At 35.5% G+C, this 21,086-nt stretch overlaps 1 protein-coding gene across 1 annotated transcript in view; it reads left to right on the forward strand.

Annotated features, from left to right (window-relative positions):
- LOC150110449 (proteoglycan Cow-like) overlaps positions 1-21,086 on the forward strand; it is a 200,455-nt gene that overhangs the window by 122,812 nt on the left and 56,557 nt on the right. Inside the window, exon 6 of the mRNA XM_090399367.1 lies at positions 14,660-14,748. Within this exon, the coding sequence (XP_090255493.1) occupies positions 14,660-14,748 (89 nt within the window). The remainder of the gene's footprint in view (positions 1-14,659; positions 14,749-21,086) is intronic.

Here is a 21,086-nt window from a genome sequence, read left to right on the forward strand (position 1 = left end):
TGCTCTGGATACCCCTGCACACAGGATCAACTGGAAAAACACAAAAGTACTACACAGAAACCCATATAAATCAGAGAGATTGTTCTTAGAGGCGACAGAAGCCCTAAAACACACTCCAAATCTCAACAAATATGGCTGTATTAACTTGCCGAAGATCTGGGAGACAGTCATATTAAGAAAAAACTAGCACTTTTCTAGGACTCTAATAATATATGATAGCGTTTTTTTTTTTTTTTTTTTTTTTTTTTTTTTTTTCAGATAGAGGGCGCCAAAATCAGGACTCTAGTCTTTGTGTTGCTGCTACAATTTTGGTTAAGTACACCATGTTGTTTTAGTCTCGCGTATTGTGACAAACAGTGTTTTTGTGCTCTGAAGATGCTGGTTATAATACCAGCGAAATATCAGCATCAAGTCAATAAATTAATTATTTACTTAGTTTCTGTGTTCTATTATACCGTTAAAATAATAAACAACATGTTCGACGAACACATAAGTCTGTCCACACGTTTAAGTGATGTTAAATGTTAAGCAAGTTGAAGTCATTATTCAAACATGGGTAATAACTTCTGGAGAATTTACAAATGAATAAATGAATGCTGAAACTATTACCTAGTTTCAGCATTCATTTATTCATTTGTAATGAATGCTGAATGCTTATAATAATGAAGGAAATGATTCCAGCATCTTCCATTCTGCCCCTGTCTGATACCACTACCTCCATATTCCTCTTTCCCCTCTAGTCTCACCTCTTTTTTTGCTTCATTTCATCTGCTTCTGTTCATTCTAGGATTAACATACAATTTCACACTGCTATAGATGTGCCATTGCTTGCACCTTTGCACTCAATTTCAATCTTTTTCACATTACTCAAATTCTTGAATTTCATAAGTTCCAGATAAAACATGCACTTCTGACCTCATGATCTCCATTTTCTCCTTCTAACACAAACTTTCCTGTGACTTAAAAGCATGTCACAACTTATAAAGCAGATGTAGCATGGCTGAAAAAGTGGATGCTCTTCCATAGCAGATGTTGGATCAAATCATATCACAGGTATGAATAATGTCTGTGAATGTGATAGTAGATGAATTACATTGCCCAACATTGAGATCACTACCTTGCTTATAGTTGGCCTAAAGTGGCTTGAAGATTATCTGATTCCTATTCTACCCATGTTGCTATTGTTTGATAAGTTTAGTCTCTTGTGAGAGAGACTTACAAAAAAAAAAAAAAAAAAAAAAAGTCAAATTCACTTGACGGTTCTATTGTTGCCGTCATTCCGAATCACATGCTATGCTAAATAATGCACAAACTCAATTCAGATATATGCTTATCTTAAAAGTTAATCTTTATAAACAACTATGCTAAATCATATAAATAACAGAAGTCAAATTTTATTGCTTCTCATTTCACAAGCTACTCTTAGAGAATCTTAATTATGTCAAAAAAATAAAATTAAATTAAAAAAATAGAAAACAGAAATAGTATAAGAATACACCAGTTAGAGCAATTACTTTTAATCAAGAAAATAACACTCGACAATTTGGCCTCTATATCGAGGTCATCAGGAAAATATACATATGCACAAGATACAAGCTACATGACACTACACAGAAGTAAGCTAAATTTAACTGCTTTGTTAATCATTTATACTAGCCTGATCTCTGGTAGGGAAAAAATATATAAATAAAATAAAATGATAAATAAAGAAAAGAAAAAATAAAACAATAAAAAATAATAAAACTTCCCTGCAGTTCTCTGCGATGTCTTCACAACCTTTGCAACATGTCCTCAGAACTTCAAATCTCTATCCACAATCACCCCAAGATCCCTTGCTTCCTCCACTTCTTCCAGTATAACTCCTAAATGACTATGAAACATCTCATCTGTGGGTCCCAAATTTTAAACCTTACATTTAGTTGCATTAAGCTGAAATCCTCATTCATTTGCCCACCTTTCCAGCTTATTCAAATTCTCTTGAAGAGCCAAAACATTAGAACTATCACTAATAACCCTACCAAGCTTCACATCATCTGCAAACAACTGAACATTTCCCCGTAGTCCTAATGGCAATATCATTGACACAAAGATTGAACAGTAATGGTCCAGGACTGAATCCTGTGGAACTCCACTTGTAAACATCATCTTTCCTGATACTGCTCCCCCATATATAGCTCTGTGATATCTGTCAGAGAGCCAATCACCAATCCACTAACCTGATATCCAAACAGATATGTTGCAACTTCGAAATCAGCTTGTTATGTGGCAATTTGTCAAATGCCTTGGAACAATCAAAAAAAAAAAAAAAAAAAACGTGCATGCCTTACCTCCATCCTTTGCTCTTTTTACTCTGTTGTAAAAGGTAATGAGATTACTAAAGCAAGAGTGCCTTTAACAAATCCATGCTGTCCTGCATAAATAATGTTACCCTCATGTGCCCAATTCTGTATACGAATTCTCATCAATTTCTCCAAAATCTTAACTATAGAACTAATACAAATAGGCCTATAGTTTGATACTTCTATTCTGCCACTACCTTTATACAATTGCACTTACCAAATTAATTCGCCTAAACATTTCCAGCTCATCACCAGGAACTTATCCCATTGCAAGACTCATTAAACAACCAAGTTAATGGCAAAGTTCCATAGCACATTCCTTAAGACACGTGAAATTCCATCTAGTCATCATCATCATCATCAAATTCCTGCCATGTACCCTCAAGGGGTGTACAGGATATGATAGTACTACAATGAAAAAAATTACATCATTATTAATTTCCTATATACAATTTTCCTCCAAATCAGTCTGTTACTTGTCAAGACTCCAACATTATCGGATGTCATATTTCTATAGTCTAAGGCACTTTGTACCGTATCAATCTACCTATATCTTAGTCTTCCTCTGGGTCGTTTTGCTGCCAACCTGGCAGAGAACACTTGTTTTGCTAATCTTTCCTCGCCCATTCTGTTTAAGTGACCATACCACCTGAGATTAGCTCTGCTAACACATTCCTGGATGCTGACAATGTCAAGTTCTTTCCCAATATCAACTTTTTTAATATGATATTGACACTGATGCCATCTGTTCATGCCCCTAATCTTTCTCAGGACTCTCATATCTGCAGTCTCTAGTCTTTGGTCAAGTGTTACTTCTGACCCAACTTTCAGATCCATAAGTTAAAATTAGCTTGAATTCTGTCTGTATACAGCTAATTTAGTGTTCCGACTAATTTCTCTCTTATTCCATATGAATTTATTCAATTGACTTCCCACCATGCCACCTTTGCTGATTCTGTTGTCTATTTCTATATTTAATTTACCATCTTCAGTAAAAATCGTGCCTAAATAGCTGAAATGTTTTACTTGTTCTACAAGTTCTCCATTCACAACACAGTAGACATTTTCAATGATTCTGCCTATTTTCATTGTCTCATCATCATCATCAAATTCCTGTCATGTACCCTCAAGGGGTGTACAGGATATGACAGTACTACATGAAAAAATTACATCATTACTAACTTCCTATCTACAATTTTCCTCCAAATCAGTCTGTTACTTGTCAAGACTCCAACATTATCAGATCTTATATTTCTATCGTCGAAGGCACTTTGTACCGTATCAATCCACCTATATCTTGGTCTTCCTCTGGGTCGTTTTTCTGCCAACCTGGCAGAGAACACTTGTTTTGCTAATCTTTCCTCTCCCATTCTATTTAAGTGACCATACCATCTGAGATTAGCTCTACTAACGCATTCCTGGATGCTGACAATGTCAAGTTCTTTCCTAATATCCTCATTTTTAATATGATATTGCCATTGATGCCTGTTCACGCCTCTAATCTTTCTCAGGACTCTCATATCTGCGGTCTCTAGTCTTTGGTCAAGTGTTTTACTTCTGACCCAACTCTCAGATCCATAAGTTAAAATTGGTTTGAACACAGTCTTGTATACAGCTAATTTAGTGTTCCGACTAATTTCTTTCTTATTCCATATGAATTTATTCAATTGACTTCCCACGATACCACCTTTGCTGATTCTGTTGTCTATTTCTATATTTAGTTTACCATCTTCAGTAAAAATTGTGCCTAAGTAGCTGAAATGTTTTACTTGTTCCACAGGTTCTCCATTCACAACACAGTTGACATTTTCAATGATTCTGCCTATTTTCATTGTCTTTGTCTTTTTATTGCTGACCTTCATACCATATCTATTACAACAGCTATTCAATTTAGTCAGAGAATCTTGCAGACTTGTAGCAGATTTATTTAGAAGTATAACATCATCCGCATAAAGCAAAGAGCTGACATTAACATCTCCAATTTTGATATCAGGTTTAATACCACATTCCTTCATAATGTGATCCATATAGATAATGAATAACAGAGGGGATAATGCACATCCTTGTCTCACACCAGATTTAACATTAAACCATCTTCCTGTACTTCCTTCAATTCTAACTGCTGACTCACAACTCAAATAAAGACTAAGTATTGCTTGATATAATGCCCCATTGACACCATATAACTGCAGCGTATTGAATAGCTTCTCTCTTGGAACCTTGTCATATGCCTTTTCCAAATCGACAAAACTGAAATACAGATCTTTGTTATATTCCCATGCTTTCTCGACTATTTGTCGTAAAGTGAAGATCTGATCCTGACAGCCTCTATTTGGCCTGAATCCAGCTTGTTCTTCACCAAGCTTTTCTTCCACAATTCTTCTCAACCGTTTCTCAAGTATACTTGCATAGATCTTGCCAGGAACACTCAGTAGGGAAATACCTCTGTAATTCTCACATTCAGTTTTATTTCCCTTTTTATATATGGGCAATATTATAGCCTCTACTCCAATCATCGAGAATTCGTCCCTCTGTCCAGGCTTTCTGAACTATGCAGTGCAGCCACTGTAAGACTCTTATACCACCATACTTCAGCATTTCTGGTCGAATATCATCTACTCCTGCTGCCTTTCCACATTTCAAGCCTTTGATGGCTTTTTCTACTTCAAGTATGGATATGTATTCCTGACTGCATGCCTGGTCAGTGTTTTTTTACCACTGTGCTGTCATCACTGCTTATTTCATTTAGAAGTTTTTCAAAGTAATTACTCCATACTTCAAGGATATCTTTTTCTCCCATTTTCATGTCATCTTTATCATCTCTAACTCCTTTTACAGCACACTTTCCTCCATTCCTAAGCTTCTTCAACAACCTCCAGAATATTTTGCCACCTTCTTGATATTTATTTTCTATATTCTTGCCAAAGTCCTCCCATGACTTTTGTTTAGCTAGTTTTACACACTGTTTAGCTTTCTTACATTTGTCTCTGTATTCTGTAAGAGTAAAAGCTGACTTATTTGCCAGGAACTTTTGATATGCTTTCTTCTTTTCCTTCACTGCCTCTTTAACTTCCTGTGTCCACCAGGGAGTTCTAATTTTTTTATCCTTGCACACAACCTCACCACATGCCTCTCTGGCAGAATCAATCAATGTTTCCTTCAGAGTTTGCCACTGAATCTCCAAGGTTTGATTCCTGTTCTCAAACTCTTTCATTTTCTTTTTAATAATATTTCTGTATTTTAGTCTACAGTTCACATCTGAGAGCTGCTCAACTTTTATTCGCTTTAAAACTTTCTTACATGTTATTCTTTTCAATATGAAATTCAATTTTATCCTGCTCAAGACTAAATAGTGATCACTTCCAATTTCAAAACCTCTGTACACTCTGGTGTCCTGCACCAGGGAGAAAACATCACTATCAACAATAACATAGTCAATGAGACTTTTCTTATTCCTAGCCTCTTCTCTCCATGTGAATTTGTGCACATTTTTATGTTGGAACATGGTGTTAGTAATAACCAGTCCATGTCCTGAGCAGAAATCCAACAGATATTTGCCATTATTATTAGCTTTGCTCTTTTCTCCAAATTTTCCCAAAATATTTTTGTTTGTCTCACAATCATTTCCTACTCTACTATTTAGATCTCCAACAAGGGCCAACTTTTCCTTTTTCATTGTGTCAGTTGCTTTTTCTAAAGCCTCAAAAAATTCCTCCACTTCTACCTTAGTAGAACCTTCTGTGGGACCATAGGCACAAATAAGTCTCATTGTCCAGTTCCCCATTCTCATATTTGCCCACATTACTCTACTTGAGACTGACTGCCATTCAAGAAGATTAGCCTCGTATTTTGTGTTGAATACTATGGCTACTCCTTCTTTTCCTTGATTGTCATTGCCTGAATATAACATTTTGTATTTATTGCTCAGAAAGATCTCACCAGTTTTGGTCTTTTTTGTTTCAGTCACCCCTATTATGTCGATCTGGTACTTATCTAATTCCTCAGCTAGCTCCATTTCTTTGCCATTCAGGCTTCTTACTTTGATAGTACCGATCTTTAACTCTGGTGATGTTGAGTTGGGGTTTGTTTTCAGATTTGTTCCAGTAGCTGACTTTTCGCTGTTTGCCCTGGTTCCCTGGCGAAAACAACGGGGGCCTTGTTTAACCGGGAGACGCCCCAGCCTGCATGAAATTTTGTCATGTTGTACCATCATTTTTTATTTTGGTTTAACCAATAAGAATACAATTTGGTCGGCTAAATCCCAAATTGCCAGCCCATCCTCGTTCGTTCATTATCAAAGTAGATACCCAACAGGGTGCACCACGAGAAGGTGAGGATTGGACATTAGGTCAGAAGCCCTGGTCGGTTCTCCGCATTCCTTTAAAGGCTATGTGGAGGTCTCCTCTCAGTTATACAGCTTTGACCCTTAAGCACCCCCTTCCATCTAGTCATCCTACCTTATTGACATTTAGCATACTCAATATTCGGAATAAGTCCTCTTCATTCACCTCCAACACTTCACCAAGCATTATCCCTTCCCTCCAGGAATAAAGCCTGCAGTACCAGGATGGAACACTCTAATTAAGTGATCATTAAATAGCTCAACTATGTCATCTGATTCCCATCTCCATCCGGCAAAGTAATCCATTTACTATCATTTTTCCCTCTGACTTACCACATAGAAAAAAACTCCTTGGGATTCTCCTTGAATTGCAGTGCCAGTCTCCTCTCATATTCTAACTTTTTTCCTCCTTACAATACTAGTCACTTTCCTAGCATGAGAAATACCTTATATTTCTCATGCAACTGTTCTCCACCTTTCTCTCTTTATATGCCTTCTATAATCTCTTTTTTTCTGTAATTCCCCTTTTATTCCTTTTGTCATCCATTTGATTCCAAATTGCTTTATCTTCGTCACTTGAGGCATACAATCTGTCATTGCTGTTAATTTTTTTCTTAGTATATCTCCAATACACTAATGAACGCCCCCCTTTCTTCAAATTCTTTCATCCATTGTACTGCTGCAAGCTGGTTTCTATGATAGTTACCTTCCTTATAATTCACATAAATTCTTTCTGTTTTGCTACTTCCATATGTCTATTCATCCTCCAAGGCAGGACTGCATGGTCATGCTCACCAGCTGGGAGCAAGCATGTCATCTCAGTCACAATCGGATCCTCTGATGCTATGATGAAATCCAAAACTCTTGATCCTTGTGTTCTCTCCACCACATGCTGCTTAAGACAATTGTCCCTCAATAAATCCAAAAATTCAGTTCCCTTATTACTGCATGCTGTCTCCTTTGTACAGTTTATATCAGTATAATTGAATTCCCCCATAATGATCGCTCACTTTGCATTTGCCAAACTAATTTGCCTAAGCATTTCCTGCTTATCACCATCTATATTCCCTGGTCTGTAGCAACATCCCACTAAATATTTTGTCATAAACATCTAACTCACATCATATACTCTCAAAGCCATTAGTATGGTTTCTACTGAGATTCTCCACCCTGGGAGTGCACAATTCATCTCTTATAATGAGTAACACTCCACCACCACCACCATACTAACCTTTCTTATCCTGTTGAAATATACTATGCTCTTTTATTTTTATCCCTGTTAGAATATCCTTATCAGTTAACCAAATTTTACTGATACCAGCAACCTTTGGAGAGATGGATTCAATCAATGTCACAAATTCATTCCCTTTATTTCTAATGCTCCTAGCATTTGTATACATCCATTATATTGCCAGTATTCTTATAGCCATTATTACTCCCCCTTATATTCCACCTGGCTATGTGATATAGTGTACATACCCTTATTTCTCAAGCCACTATCCCTACATAAAATGATCCCTGCAATATTTCCTAATGCATGATTCCTAACAGACTCATTTGTCCTGAAAACAACAGTCTTTCCAATTGCCTGTGCCCTTCTGCATTCAAATGTCATCTGTCTCTTGCATAAAGCTCTCTTCTACCCTCAAACATACTCCATGTATCCACATATTCCAGATCTCTTTTCCTGCACAGCCTGGCTATCATCTCATTTGTCATCACTACTCTTCTTCGCTTTGCATTATCATAATTAATAAATCAGTAAAATAATAACATAAAAGAAATAATAAAATGAAAACAATAAATAAATAAATAATAAAATCAGATCTTTATATACATAACTATAACATATAAATAAAATAAATTACAGTTGAAATACATCAAATGCATCTATACAGTCCTGTTGTCTTAAGATTTTCTTTAGTTGGGGTTCTGCCATCATGTTCTGGATCCTATATGGGTTGAAGATGGGTCTTCCTGATTCTTAGAATTATTAATCCATCATTCTCGTTGAGATTAGGATGATGAATCGGCATCTCACAAGCTTCCTTGAGTTTTCTTTCAAACCAGGTTTTGGTAGTGCTTTTCCAGTTAATTATGTGACATGTTTGGAGTGCATGGTCTGACAGGCCTGTTTTACCATAGTGAAGGGATTTGTGGTGTTTGCATTCGCTTTTTCTTGTTGAAATTGTGTGCCCTGTTTTCCCTATTTAGAGTAAGTTGCAGATGCACTCGATTTTGTAAACCCTCAGGTGAACAAGGTAAGGAGGGGATCTTTGGATGAGCTGAGTATACTTTTTTAATTTTGTAAAAGGTTTGAAAGTTGCCTTAATATTATATTTCTGTAGTGTTCTATCTATTTTTTCCAATATTCCCCTAATGTATGGTATGGCATTTTTGTAATATTTTTTACCTCTCATGGAATCATTGTGAACTGTTTTTGTTGTAGTCATTTTTTTTTTTTTTTTTTTTTTTATAAAGGTTTAGCTAATGATTTCATGTTCTTTCTTTAGCACCTGTTCATCGTTTGGGGCTGTATGTTTGAGGATGCTGATGACCCCCTAGTTTTTTTGTTGGATGATGGTATGAATCTTTGTGCATGTATTTGCCTGTGTGTGTGTGTGTGTGTGTGTGTGTGTGTGTAGATTTGTGGTAGACTGTGAAGGACAGACAGCCTGAGAGAAATCATTTGACAAGTGTGACTAGAAAAGGAAGAGAGAGAGTTGTTGTTTCCAATCTCGATGGTAAGCTTGATATGTCTGCGTTGTTTGTTTAGATGGTTCAGGAATGTATATGATATTTGGTGGCAGTGGGACCAGATGGTGAATATATTGTCAACATATCTGAGCCACATTTTGGGCTTTAGACTTGCTGAATCTAGAGCTCTTTACTCTAAGTCTTCCATATAAAAGTTAGCTATGGGGAAAAGGGATAAGACCTTTGCCTTCTTTTTGCAGGTAGAAATTAGTTTGTCACATGAAATACCATAGGTGAACTACATGGGCCTAAAGAGGTCTATGATATTAGGTGGAAATTTGTTCAGTATGAGAGAATCGTATCATTGATTGAGGCATTCGGGGAAAAGAGCAGTTACATCAAAGCTGACTAATAAATCTTTGTTGTTGAGTGTGATGTTTTTAATTTTGTATATATGAAGTGTTGTCTTTTTTTATATAGGAGGAGCCATTAGTTTCTTGGCTAAGTAATAATTCGTGTAGATAAACTTATACTTTCGTAATGCATAACTTTCAGATTTTAGGAAAGACGACGTACACTAGAATATTAATTAAAAACTTCAATTAATATTCTACATTGTCTTTCCCTAAAATCTGACAGTTAAGTGATAATCGGGTCTGTTGATTCCTTCAACTATTGGTTGTAGTGCTTTGTGCATTTTTGGCTGGCCATAAATTATGAGAGAACAGGCGTAATGCGGTAACAGTTTTTTTATTTATTCTGGCCAAGTGATGACTGACTTGATTAGTTCTGTTTTTTATATGTGTTTTGTAGGATTGTAGTTAACCAATTGGTATGTGTTGTGGTTGGATACCAGTTGGATCATTTTTTCCAAGTATGCTGTCTGATCAAGAATGACTGTAACATTGCCCTTATCTGCCTTGGTGATAATGATGTCTGTTATTTCTTAGATTTAAGGGCTAATTTTTATGCTTTTGTTAAATTGCAATTAGTTATTATAATTTGTTATATTGGCTGTTTCTGTTAACCCTCTGTAGCTTAGTTATTATAGACGAAGCCTTTTCGTCAGAAAGACCTGGGTTTGATTCCTGTCAGTGACATGAGAAACCTTTATCTGGTCTCTTTCGATGAAAAGTAAAGTTAGCCGTTCTCATATGGGGATTGGGGGGAGGGGGGGGGGGCGAGTTTCACCTGGAAACATGAGTTTTTCGTTCCCCAGAACAGGCAAACCAGCCCTCTTAACAAACACTACTACAGACATACCGGAGGCTAACCACCTTATCCTCGAGTACGGTCGTGAATACGATGTCTAAAGAAAAACCTCGACACTGTAAAGGTAGAAGAGGAAGGATTAAATAAAGTTAAAAGGCCGCTTCTGTGTTTCATGGGGTATATACGGGGTGTTCGGGATAAATTTGACAGTTTCGTAAGGAAAAAGAAAATCTTCTTTGTATCTATTAAATTTAATGAATTGACAAAAAAACATTACAGGCAGAGTTAATTACAATACTATCAACAAGATTTACTCAAAATAACCACCATTAGCATCGATCACAGCTTCAATTCTGCTTCGGAACCTCGAACAAGCTGATGCTACAGTCTCCCTGGGAAGGGCCGCAAAAACTGTTTTAATTTTATCCATTAACTGGGCTTTTGTATTACTGGAAGTGCGATTGGTGTCTTTTTCAACTGCGCCCCATACAAAATAATCCATGGGGTTAAGGTCTGGGGAGTTTGGAGGCCAAACATTTGGACTGGTGAAGTCGTAGAAATTTTCAGACAACCATTTTTGACTTTTCCCAGAGGTGTGGCAAGGGGCCGAATCCTGCTGCCATACATACGGCCTACCATTGGCTACCCTTGTTATCCAGGGCTTGACTACAGTTAGCAACTCCACGAACAAAGCCCGAATTCCAATGCCAGGGTTCTTCAACACCTGTTCCTGCAGATTTGCGAGGAATTCTGCTGTACGAACGCAATCAGATCGTCTGCTAGGGATCTTTCTTCTTGCTACATCCTCGTAGTCACCATTGCAAGTCTCTAGTTCATGCCTGATTGTTTTTACTGTATTCAGGGAGCATTGGGCAGCAGTCGTAATATCCTTATTTTGATGGCGGGCACGAATCATCATGATACAAGTTATTCTCTTCCATGATTCAGGTGGGTTCCAGCTATCCATCCTTTCTGACATCTTGTATATGAATGAAGAAGGGTCTAAACTTTTAAATGAAGAGAAGTGTGTGTTAATACATGTAACTTACGGAAAAATATAATTAATTATAAATATGTCAAATTTATCCCGAACACCCTGTATTTAGGGAGGGGGGAATTTTAGACCTTTTTCAGTGTGATAAATGAAATCTGATTTGGTGTGATAGTGTAGTTTAAGTCTTTTTGCAGAAGCGGAAGTTCTCCTTCAGTAAGATTGTGACTGGATATAATGATAACTTGAGCTGTGGTCAGTTTGTGTTTGGTTACTCCTTATATCGCTAGTTTGTGACGGGCTGCTCCTCTGAGCATGGCATCTGGATTGTGTGCTGTTTTTTTGTTGTTGTTTCAGTCTTTTGAAGTTTGCTATTAGTTTTTCTTTGTTTTACATAGGATGTGCTTTGCAGAGTCGTCTGTAATCCTCTCTAGAAAATCCCAAATAGTGGGATTTACTTAGCTAGAAAGCTTTAATTTTAGTTGCAAAACATTGTTTTGGGTAATTGTCAGATTTTTGTGGGTCTCATGAATTGTTCTCTCAAGATGGTTTTTCCATTCATGCATGAATATGAAGTGCTTTGGCTAGAGTAAATGTCTTTTTAAGCTTAGTGTAGTTCAGTGTCACATTGCTCTCTACATAATTTTAAAAATAGAGTAAAAGGTTGGAAGAAATAGAAATAGAGAGAGAAATAGAAATGAAGAAATATTTAGAAATAGAGTAAAAGACTGAGTAAAAGATTGGAAGGTCTTATGAGTCTTTCAAGCAACAAATTGAAAGAAAAATCAAATCTTAGCAGAAGAACAGGTATTCGGTGGAAGGGATGCTTAGTAGAACGCATTTTCTTAATAAATCTGCGTGCAAGAAAGTATATTGAAAATATTATACCATATTGGTATTGATAGCAAATTGAATTATCTTACCAAATCACTTTACTCAAGAATAGAAATTATGGTTGAAATTCAAGAATTCTATATCCAGTGCAGGATAGACAAGGATATGCATTCTCCCCACATCTGTATATTTACATTAATATTATATATTTAAATATACATGTTATATGTATATTTCTGTATGTATTTACCTATTCATACTTAAATAAATTATGATGACATTTGAATATTAGTCAATTTAAAAAGGAATCTGATAGTTGATAACACATCTAACATATAGTACTTGCCATGTCAGATGTGTTAGCCATGAACTGTGAACTGATCATTCCTTGTAGAAAAAATAAATCATACCTTGTTTCTTCAAAACCAGCTTTTAATAGCTGTTGAATATGGAATGAATTATTGATTCTAAAATATTTATGATTAATTGGATTGGTTTATTTGGAATTAAAACTGTAGTCATTTTGTCTGCTTATTGCCCTTGTTTTCTGGGTGGCTTGCCTGTTTTATGGGATTAACAAAAAAATCGGGAAAGAAATCTGCAACCTTAGCTAATATTATCTGGTTAATATGTTATGATTGGTAATGAACTAATTGTTTTTTATTTATTATGATTACTTGTATACTAGTATTGTTTTGCTGTAATCCATTAATATGTCATTATGTTGGAGGTTTAATGGATTTTTTACAACACTCAAAAAGAATTAAAATAGAATTTAATACTTCCTATATTTCATCCTAGTCACTAGGACATCTACGGGGATTACAAAGACGATTAATGTAACATGCACACAAAAACTTACAATACCAAGCCCAACCACGTGGGTGACAATAAAGTCCTATCTAGGTGGAGCGCCCTCTAAGGGCAGTAGTAGGTGGCCTGGAATGTAAGGTGGGACCTCTAGTGATGACTGTTTCCCAAATCTTCGGAAGCTTAATGCAACCGTATTTGTTAAGATTTGGTTGGTTTCTGAGAGCTGCTGCTGCTTCTAAGAAAAGTCTCTTTCTTGAATTTGCTGTGGTGGAGCATGGTGGTTTTCTTCCATGATACTCTGTGGGTGGTGTCCAAAACATGGTCAGCCAAGCCTGAATGGCCATAGTTGTGTTTAACGATGTACGACTTGTGTTCCTCCAGGCGGATGGATGGATGCTGATCTGCCTGTCTGTCCAAAGTACGCAAGCTTACAGGAACAGGGTACTTTGTAAACTCCAGGCAGAGAGAGAGGAGGGAGCAGATCAGCATCTATCCGCCTGGAGGAACACAAGTCGTACATCGTTAAACACAACTATGGCCATTCAGGCTTGGCTGACCATGTTTTGGACACCACCCACAGAGTATCATGGAAGAAAACCACCATGCTCCACCACAGCAAATTCAAGAAAGCGAGACTTTTCTTAGAAGCAGCAGCAGCTCTCAGAAACCAACCAAATCTTAACAAATACGGTTTCATTAAGCTTCCGAAGATTTGGGAAACAGTCATCACCAGAGGTCCCACCTTACATTCCAGGCCACCTACTACTGCCCTTAGAGGGCGCTCCACCTAGATAGGACTTTATTGTCACCCACGTGGTTGGGCTTAGTATTGTAAGTTTTTGTGTGCATGTTACATTAATTGTCTTTGTAATCCCCGTAGATGTCCTAGTGACTAGGATGAAATATAGGAAGTATTAAATTCTATTTTAATTCTTTTTGAGTGTTGTAAAAAATCCATTAAACCTCCAACATAATGTCCTCACAGCACTTAAGCCTCTACACAAGAATTGATATGTCCATGGTGATAAATCAATTGTTCCCTTATTTATATTTATTCATGCAGAGTATCTTAAGTTGCTGAAATGTTTCTGTGTATACACAACCATCAACAAATTGGGATACTTGCTGATTATGCATGCAATAACTTCATTGCTGTCAGTTTGCAAAAGTCCTTTTGTACAAAAGCTGTATTAAAATAATTTGATTTGTTTTGAAAATTATTAAATTATTTTAATAATTTGATTTGTTTTGGAAACCCACTAAGTGGATTCCAAAAGAAAAGCATGTCTCAGAAGGTAAAACAAATGAAAGTTTAATTTTTATCTGAAAATAAGGGTTTCTTTGTTTTCACTAATATTATCTGGTTTATTTTAATTTTGTTATTTTGAAATAAACACTGGTCATATAAAAAAGTGATTTATGTGCTTTCAGGGAAAGAACAGAAGATGCTGATAATAATGAAGATGAAGGGCAGAATTCAGTACTGAGGAATAAAATGGCCCCTGTTGTTGGTGTAAAAGGTTATTCTTCTAAAATCTGTCATGTGCATGAAAGTTATATAAATGTTTCTGTAAAAGAATGCTATTATTTAAAATGAGTTTTCCACAAAATTGTTGATATTTTGCTAACTTGAGATGCTCATATAAAGAGAGTGAGCATGCATGGTATCTCTTAAGCACCAGCAAAACAAAAAAAAAAAGAGGGAAAAATACATTTTATCTTCTTCATTATTAAGGTTAGTTTTTTGTAGTGCCTCATTTTGAGACTGTCCTGCCAACGTCTCTTCAGTCTTCCTGTACTTCTCTTTCCTTTTGGTATCCAGTTCTTTGGTTTCTTTGCCCATCTATTATTCTGCATTTTTTTATGATTTTTCCATTCTTTCCATTTTCGAATCCAATCATGCATTGGCTATATTTCACGATTTTCTCTGATTTAAGAGTTTCTAATTTTGTCAGTCTTGCACCTTCAATTTTCCTTAATGATTTCATCTCAGTGGTTTCATTGATTTATCTAATTTTTGTAGGTGCTGCATATTAGTACTGGTGTGATTATTCCTTTTGTAGATTCTTATTTTTGTTTCTTTGCTTATGTTTTTATTCTTCCAGATGGCCAGCCTGGTTGGCCGAGTAGTTAGCGTGCCCGCTCTCCATCCAACAGGCTGCTGGTTCAAATCCCACTGCAGGCATGGATGTTTGTGATTGTCTTACCTTGTGTACTGCTGTAACCTTTGATATGGTGCAGTATGACCTTTGCTGTCCTTGTGCCATTAAAAGCATATATCATCATCGTCTTCCAGATGAAGTTGTTGAGAAATCCAGATATTCTACTAGCTTTTATTGCTTGTTCTTGTACTTCATTTTACATGATGACATGGTTGTTTATTTTATTTCCAAATATTTTATTTTACTAACTTGTTCAGTTATTTTCCGTTTGATTTCTAATATACATCTTATGGGTTCTTTGGCCATTGCCATTGTTTGTTTTTCTGTTTATCTTCATATTTTCCTTTTTTTGTTGCATTATTTGAACATATTTAGTAATATTTTAGGTCATCTTAATTTTCTGCTAGTAAGATTAATCATCCGTATATCCATTGTTTCTTAAGTTTTCATTTTTAATTTGTATTCCACATTTTCTATTTTGTTTACTTTTATTATTTCATCCATCACTAATAGGACTTAATGAATTACCTTGTCTAATTTCTTTGCTTATTTTAATTGTTTCAGTCTGTCTTTGTTCTCTATTTATTATAGAACTGTTATCTGTATATATGATCTTAATTTTGGCATTTTTAACATGGTTATTATGTCTTTTAACTGTTTTCTGTCAAATGCTTAAATCATTAAAACATATGTAAAGCAGTTTGTTTTATTTCTCTACTATTTGCTTTAATATAAATATTGCATCTTTTGCTGATCTATTTCCTAAATATTTATCACTCATTGGATAATTCACTTAAATTATTAATTAATTATATTTTGTTATTTTTTGTGCATCATTTTAATGTGGTGCAGAGCACATCTATTCCTCTGCAGTTCTAGATTTTTCCTGTCTTCTTTCTTAAAGATTGGTATTGTTAAGCTCTCACCAGTCATTTAGTATCTCCCCCCCCACACTTTAAATACTGTATTTAGGATATGACAGTTCTTTTGCTAATTGTTTCCCCTCCATATTTTAATGGTTAATTCTGTATCTTATCTATTCCAGCTGATTTTCTGTTTTTAAGTTCTTTCAGGGTTTTATCTCTTTTCTGTATATAGATTTTGAAAATAATCTTTCCATTTATCCAATCCAATATTTGTTAGTTTTATACTTTCATTTAGTTCTTTTTATTAACTTTATTCTCCAGATTCTTCTTTGGATACCTTAAAAATCATGTTTTAATTTTTTGAAGTAGTTCCAATATTCCTGTTTAAATTTCCTTATCTATTTTGTGTTATAGATATCTGTGAAATATGGTTTTCTTTTCTTTCACTAAGCTTTTTGCTTCTTTAGACCATGGTGTCCATCTTTGATTAGTTTTTGTATTAATTGTTTTTTCTTGTAAATGCTATTTCATGTAAAATGTCTTTAAAGGCTGTCCATTTCTCTTTTGCTTTGTTTTTGTGTTTAATGTTTCCAGTTTATCTAACAGTCTTTTCTGGTATAGGTTTCTTACACATTCTTCCGAGAGTAATTTGGTTTGATATTTTGTTCTTCCCTGTATGTTGTTTCGTTTTATATTTTGATGTTTTTGATAGTTTATTTTTCCAAAAACTAACTTATGGTCATCCTGTATCTGCTGATGTTAGAACTCTTACATCAGTAATTTTTTCTGACATGATTTCTCTATTAGTTGTAATCAGTTATATTCCTGCCTTCTTGTGTTCTCCTATCTTATTTTATGGTGTATTTTATGATCAAAGAATGTATTATTTATTCTTAATTGTTCATACAAAACTATAGAAGATTTATTCCATTTTCATAAATTATTTCTTCAGTAAATCTTTGGTATATACCTGGAATAGCCGCATTGCTAATTCTTGCATTTAAACCTCCAGTTATCATTACACATCCTTTTTTTATTTATTTTGTCTATTATATTTTGAAGATCTTTATAAAATTCTTCTATTTTAGTTTTGGTTTCTCTTCCTCTGGACTGTATACACTAATAATATTTAATAATTTTTTCCCCTTTCTTTTAACTTTAAATATAGTATTCTGCTTGATATATAATTCTATTCTTCTACTTGTTCTCTTATATCTTTATATATTATTATTCCAACTCCTTCAGATGCTTATTCATGTTTTTTTTACCCCACTGTATATTAATATGTAGTTTCCAGTTTTCTTTGTACCATTGCCCTATTTTCTTTCTGTGTGATACTGTATAAATTTTAATGTTAAGATTTTCAGCTTCTTCACTTAATTCTTCTTTTTCCTGCCAGGGATTGTACATTCAAGGTGCCAGTTCTCATTGTCTTCTCTTTTAGTTTTGTTTTCCTTATTCTGTCCGAGGCCAGTTTCAGTATAGCTTTTTAAATTTTAGTTTTTTTTGAGCATTTGGGTTTAATGTTCTTTGGTGAGCTGCTAACTCAACCAGAAAACAGCCTCCGTGTTAGCAGTGCACATTGATGTAGCCTTCATACTTAAGGTGGCCTTTCTAGAAGTATCCATTTCTGGTATGCTTTGCCTACATCACCTGTTCATCTCCACACCACGATGAGGTACAGGTAAGATTAGTTCACTAACTCAAAATTTGAGTTAGTGGTCTGTTGGGTTAGTCTAGTTTAAGTGTATGAAGTACTGGCTTTCTTTCATTTTCACAATGGGCAGCATTTATTAAGGGAAAAAAATATGAAGACTGCTTTAGTACATGAGCAATAACTTTAATTTTAAAATTGTTACCTTGTCTGATGAAATGCATACCTGTATACACAATCTAAACTACATCTAAACAATCATGAAAAACTGCATAATAACTTTTCTGTCAATCATTGACTACAGACCTCTGGTGGAATAGTAAAAATTAAATAAAATTTATTACATGACCTAGTTGGATATCTAATGTTCTGTTTATCTTTAGTAGTCTGGAAAGAATTTATAGATATGTAATAAGCTACAGTTGAGTCTAACCTTAGCAGACTGCTATACAACTGCAAAAAATCCTGACCAGATCTCCATAGGCAATTCCAAAGAAATTTACTGTAGCAAACTATCCACTAAAATCTACAATTCCTATAGTATTTTTTATGATACCCATTCACAAAAGGCTGTTAGCCTATTGTAGATTAGCATTAGCCATGAGTTGGTAGGAGGGTTAGGATGATCTGGAAACTCTACTCTTGAGGAGCCCAAACATGGAACTTTTTCAAGCTGCTTCAGGCCAATAAACAGGATGGTGGACTCCACCTGATAGTGAAATGCATCTTCCAATTAAAGACATTCACAAAACATTCATGTCATGGTGGTATTCAAACTCATGAACTGTTAATTGGAAAGTGGATATGCTAAACACTTTCCAATTAACAGGTGAGAATTGAACATAGTTGGGATATTCTAGGATAGTCATTTACGATCAAAAATCCTGAATGGAGGCGAATTCGCCAGATCTCAACCTAATCAGATATCTGTTGGATGTTCTAGAACATGCCACGAGATGTATAGCTGTTGTACCCTCTGTTTGGGGGGAGAGAACTTTCATTACAGATTAACACTGTCATCTGATGTCTAGTGGTATTTTAGAAGTAGGAGGTGCAGACTATTCTCCATGCAGAAGGCAGCCCAATGCAGTATGTATTAGTCAAGTAGTCATAATTTGCTGTTATGTTGTATGTAAATTGCATATGATCATTTTTTGCATGTCATGTGGCGAATAGTGTAAGGCATTGCTGGAGTGGATGGTGAGTGCCTCAACTTGAATGTCTTCAAGGCAAGGTATGATAGTTGTTGTCTGTGAGAGTCTTTGAATCTCATGGAGGCTTAGAAGTAATACTAATAAGGCTAAAATCATATTTTGAATTGCTTATGCACAGTAAAGTAGTATTGCTTTTTTACTTTATTATTCATGATGTGAAAGTTGTCATATGTGATACATGTGTGCTTGTGCATCATGTTTTTGTTTATTATAGTTTTAATTGAACTGAAGGCAGTGTCACAAATCACAGGATGTTTATTATTTGTATCAATCCTTTGATTGTTGCACATGACCTCTTTCCTATTGGAAAGAATGAAACTAATTATAGGTGAAAACTAGTGATGCACCTTAGAAAGAAGTCAGTGGATACTATAGTGTGAGGAACAAACAGCCATGGTACCCACTTTAATAAGATGTATGACGTCCTTTTTCTGCAATGACCACAGCAATCCCTATAGGGCATACTTTCCACATGCATATGATAGTGATCAATGGGAATTTTTGGACCATTCTTCCTGTAAGCATGTAATGAGGTTCTGTACTGTTGTGGGGGCAGATGTCCCTTGACCTCACTCAATGCTTCAGCTCATCCCATAGATGTTGAATAGGGCTGAGATCTGGGCTCCGTGGAGGACAGTTATGTGTGGCAGCATTCATGCCCACAGACCACGCAGTTACGGTAGCAGCAGCCTTATGACGTGGTGCATTGTCTTGCTGAAAGAGGCATGGTCAGTTCCATAGAAACGCCAGAAAGTGGAAGCATTATCCATAATAGTCGGATACCCCTTGGAGTTCAGTGTTCATAGCACCACAATCAGAGGTCTGAGATGAAAACAGGACCACACAATCACACTGCCACCTCCAAATTTCGTATTTGGGGGTTACCCCTCTAACATGAGTTTCACAACTTTCTTTATATAAATGTCTCAAGAAATTATTACTTTTATTGAGAACCTTAATTTTCTTCCAAAGAAATTGTCTGGTGGTGGTGGTAGCATGCTCAGCAAGTCCTGATTGCTCTAGCTTATGGAATTTAATGTTAGTGGATCACTAACATTAAATTAGATGTTCTAGATGTTCATCACGACATAAGGCTGCAGATCTACCTTTGAACCAAAATATAATAATCCACACTGGCAAGGAATTTGATATACTCCAGGATGGTCTAAAAGCAGATGTTTATCTTTAGCTGAGCCTAGAAAAGTAGATATCTTGTTGATAGGACAGATGGACACTTGTAAGCTAGTTGATCTAAGTAGTTTGGCTATTTCTTCTGAGATATCTTTAATATATAAATGATAACACAATGGACCACTTCTGTATCACTATTTTGATAAGAGTCAGATGACAATGAAACTATAATTATTTATTATCTTGTCAACATGTGATTTGGTAAAATCATTAGTAAGGAAGGTGGACTTGATGTGATTGATTGCTTGGGAGAGCAGCAATTCACTGGAGGAAAGAGTATGCTCGATGTACTAAAGTCTTAATGGTGCCCGAATTTTAACACTTATGATGGTGTGAAAGAATACTGAGAAGTGAAGGCTATGATCTAGTTGACAAGTAATAGATCTAAAAAGCAGTGTGATTGTTCTCTTGTAACTCAAGAGTGAACTGGATATAATGGCAAAGATTGTTGATCTTATTGACAAATTCTTGTAGGTCCGTGCAAGCCAAACTGTAAGAACATCAACATATCTGTACCATAAGGACATCTTAGGAAGATGTTAGGAAGATTTGAACAACATATACTATTTGGTATATGTTATTCAAATCTTTCAGTGAAGTAGTTCGCTAGTGTGGGAGAAAGAGGACTACTCATTCCTTTTGTTCTTAATTTGTTGGTCAAGTTTATTTTAGCATGTGAAGTAGCCAGAATGAATGACAGTCAAATAGACTAACAATATCTGCCAGAAAATTTTGCTTGATGAAATGTTCCTTTAGATGAAATTTCATCTA

The sequence above is a fragment of the Typopeltis vanoorti genome, chromosome 1, assembly GCF_054136105.1.
Source record: "Typopeltis vanoorti isolate ZY-2024b chromosome 1, IOZ_Tvanoo_1.0, whole genome shotgun sequence".
In the NCBI taxonomy this organism is placed as follows: Eukaryota; Metazoa; Arthropoda; class Arachnida; order Uropygi; family Thelyphonidae; genus Typopeltis; species Typopeltis vanoorti.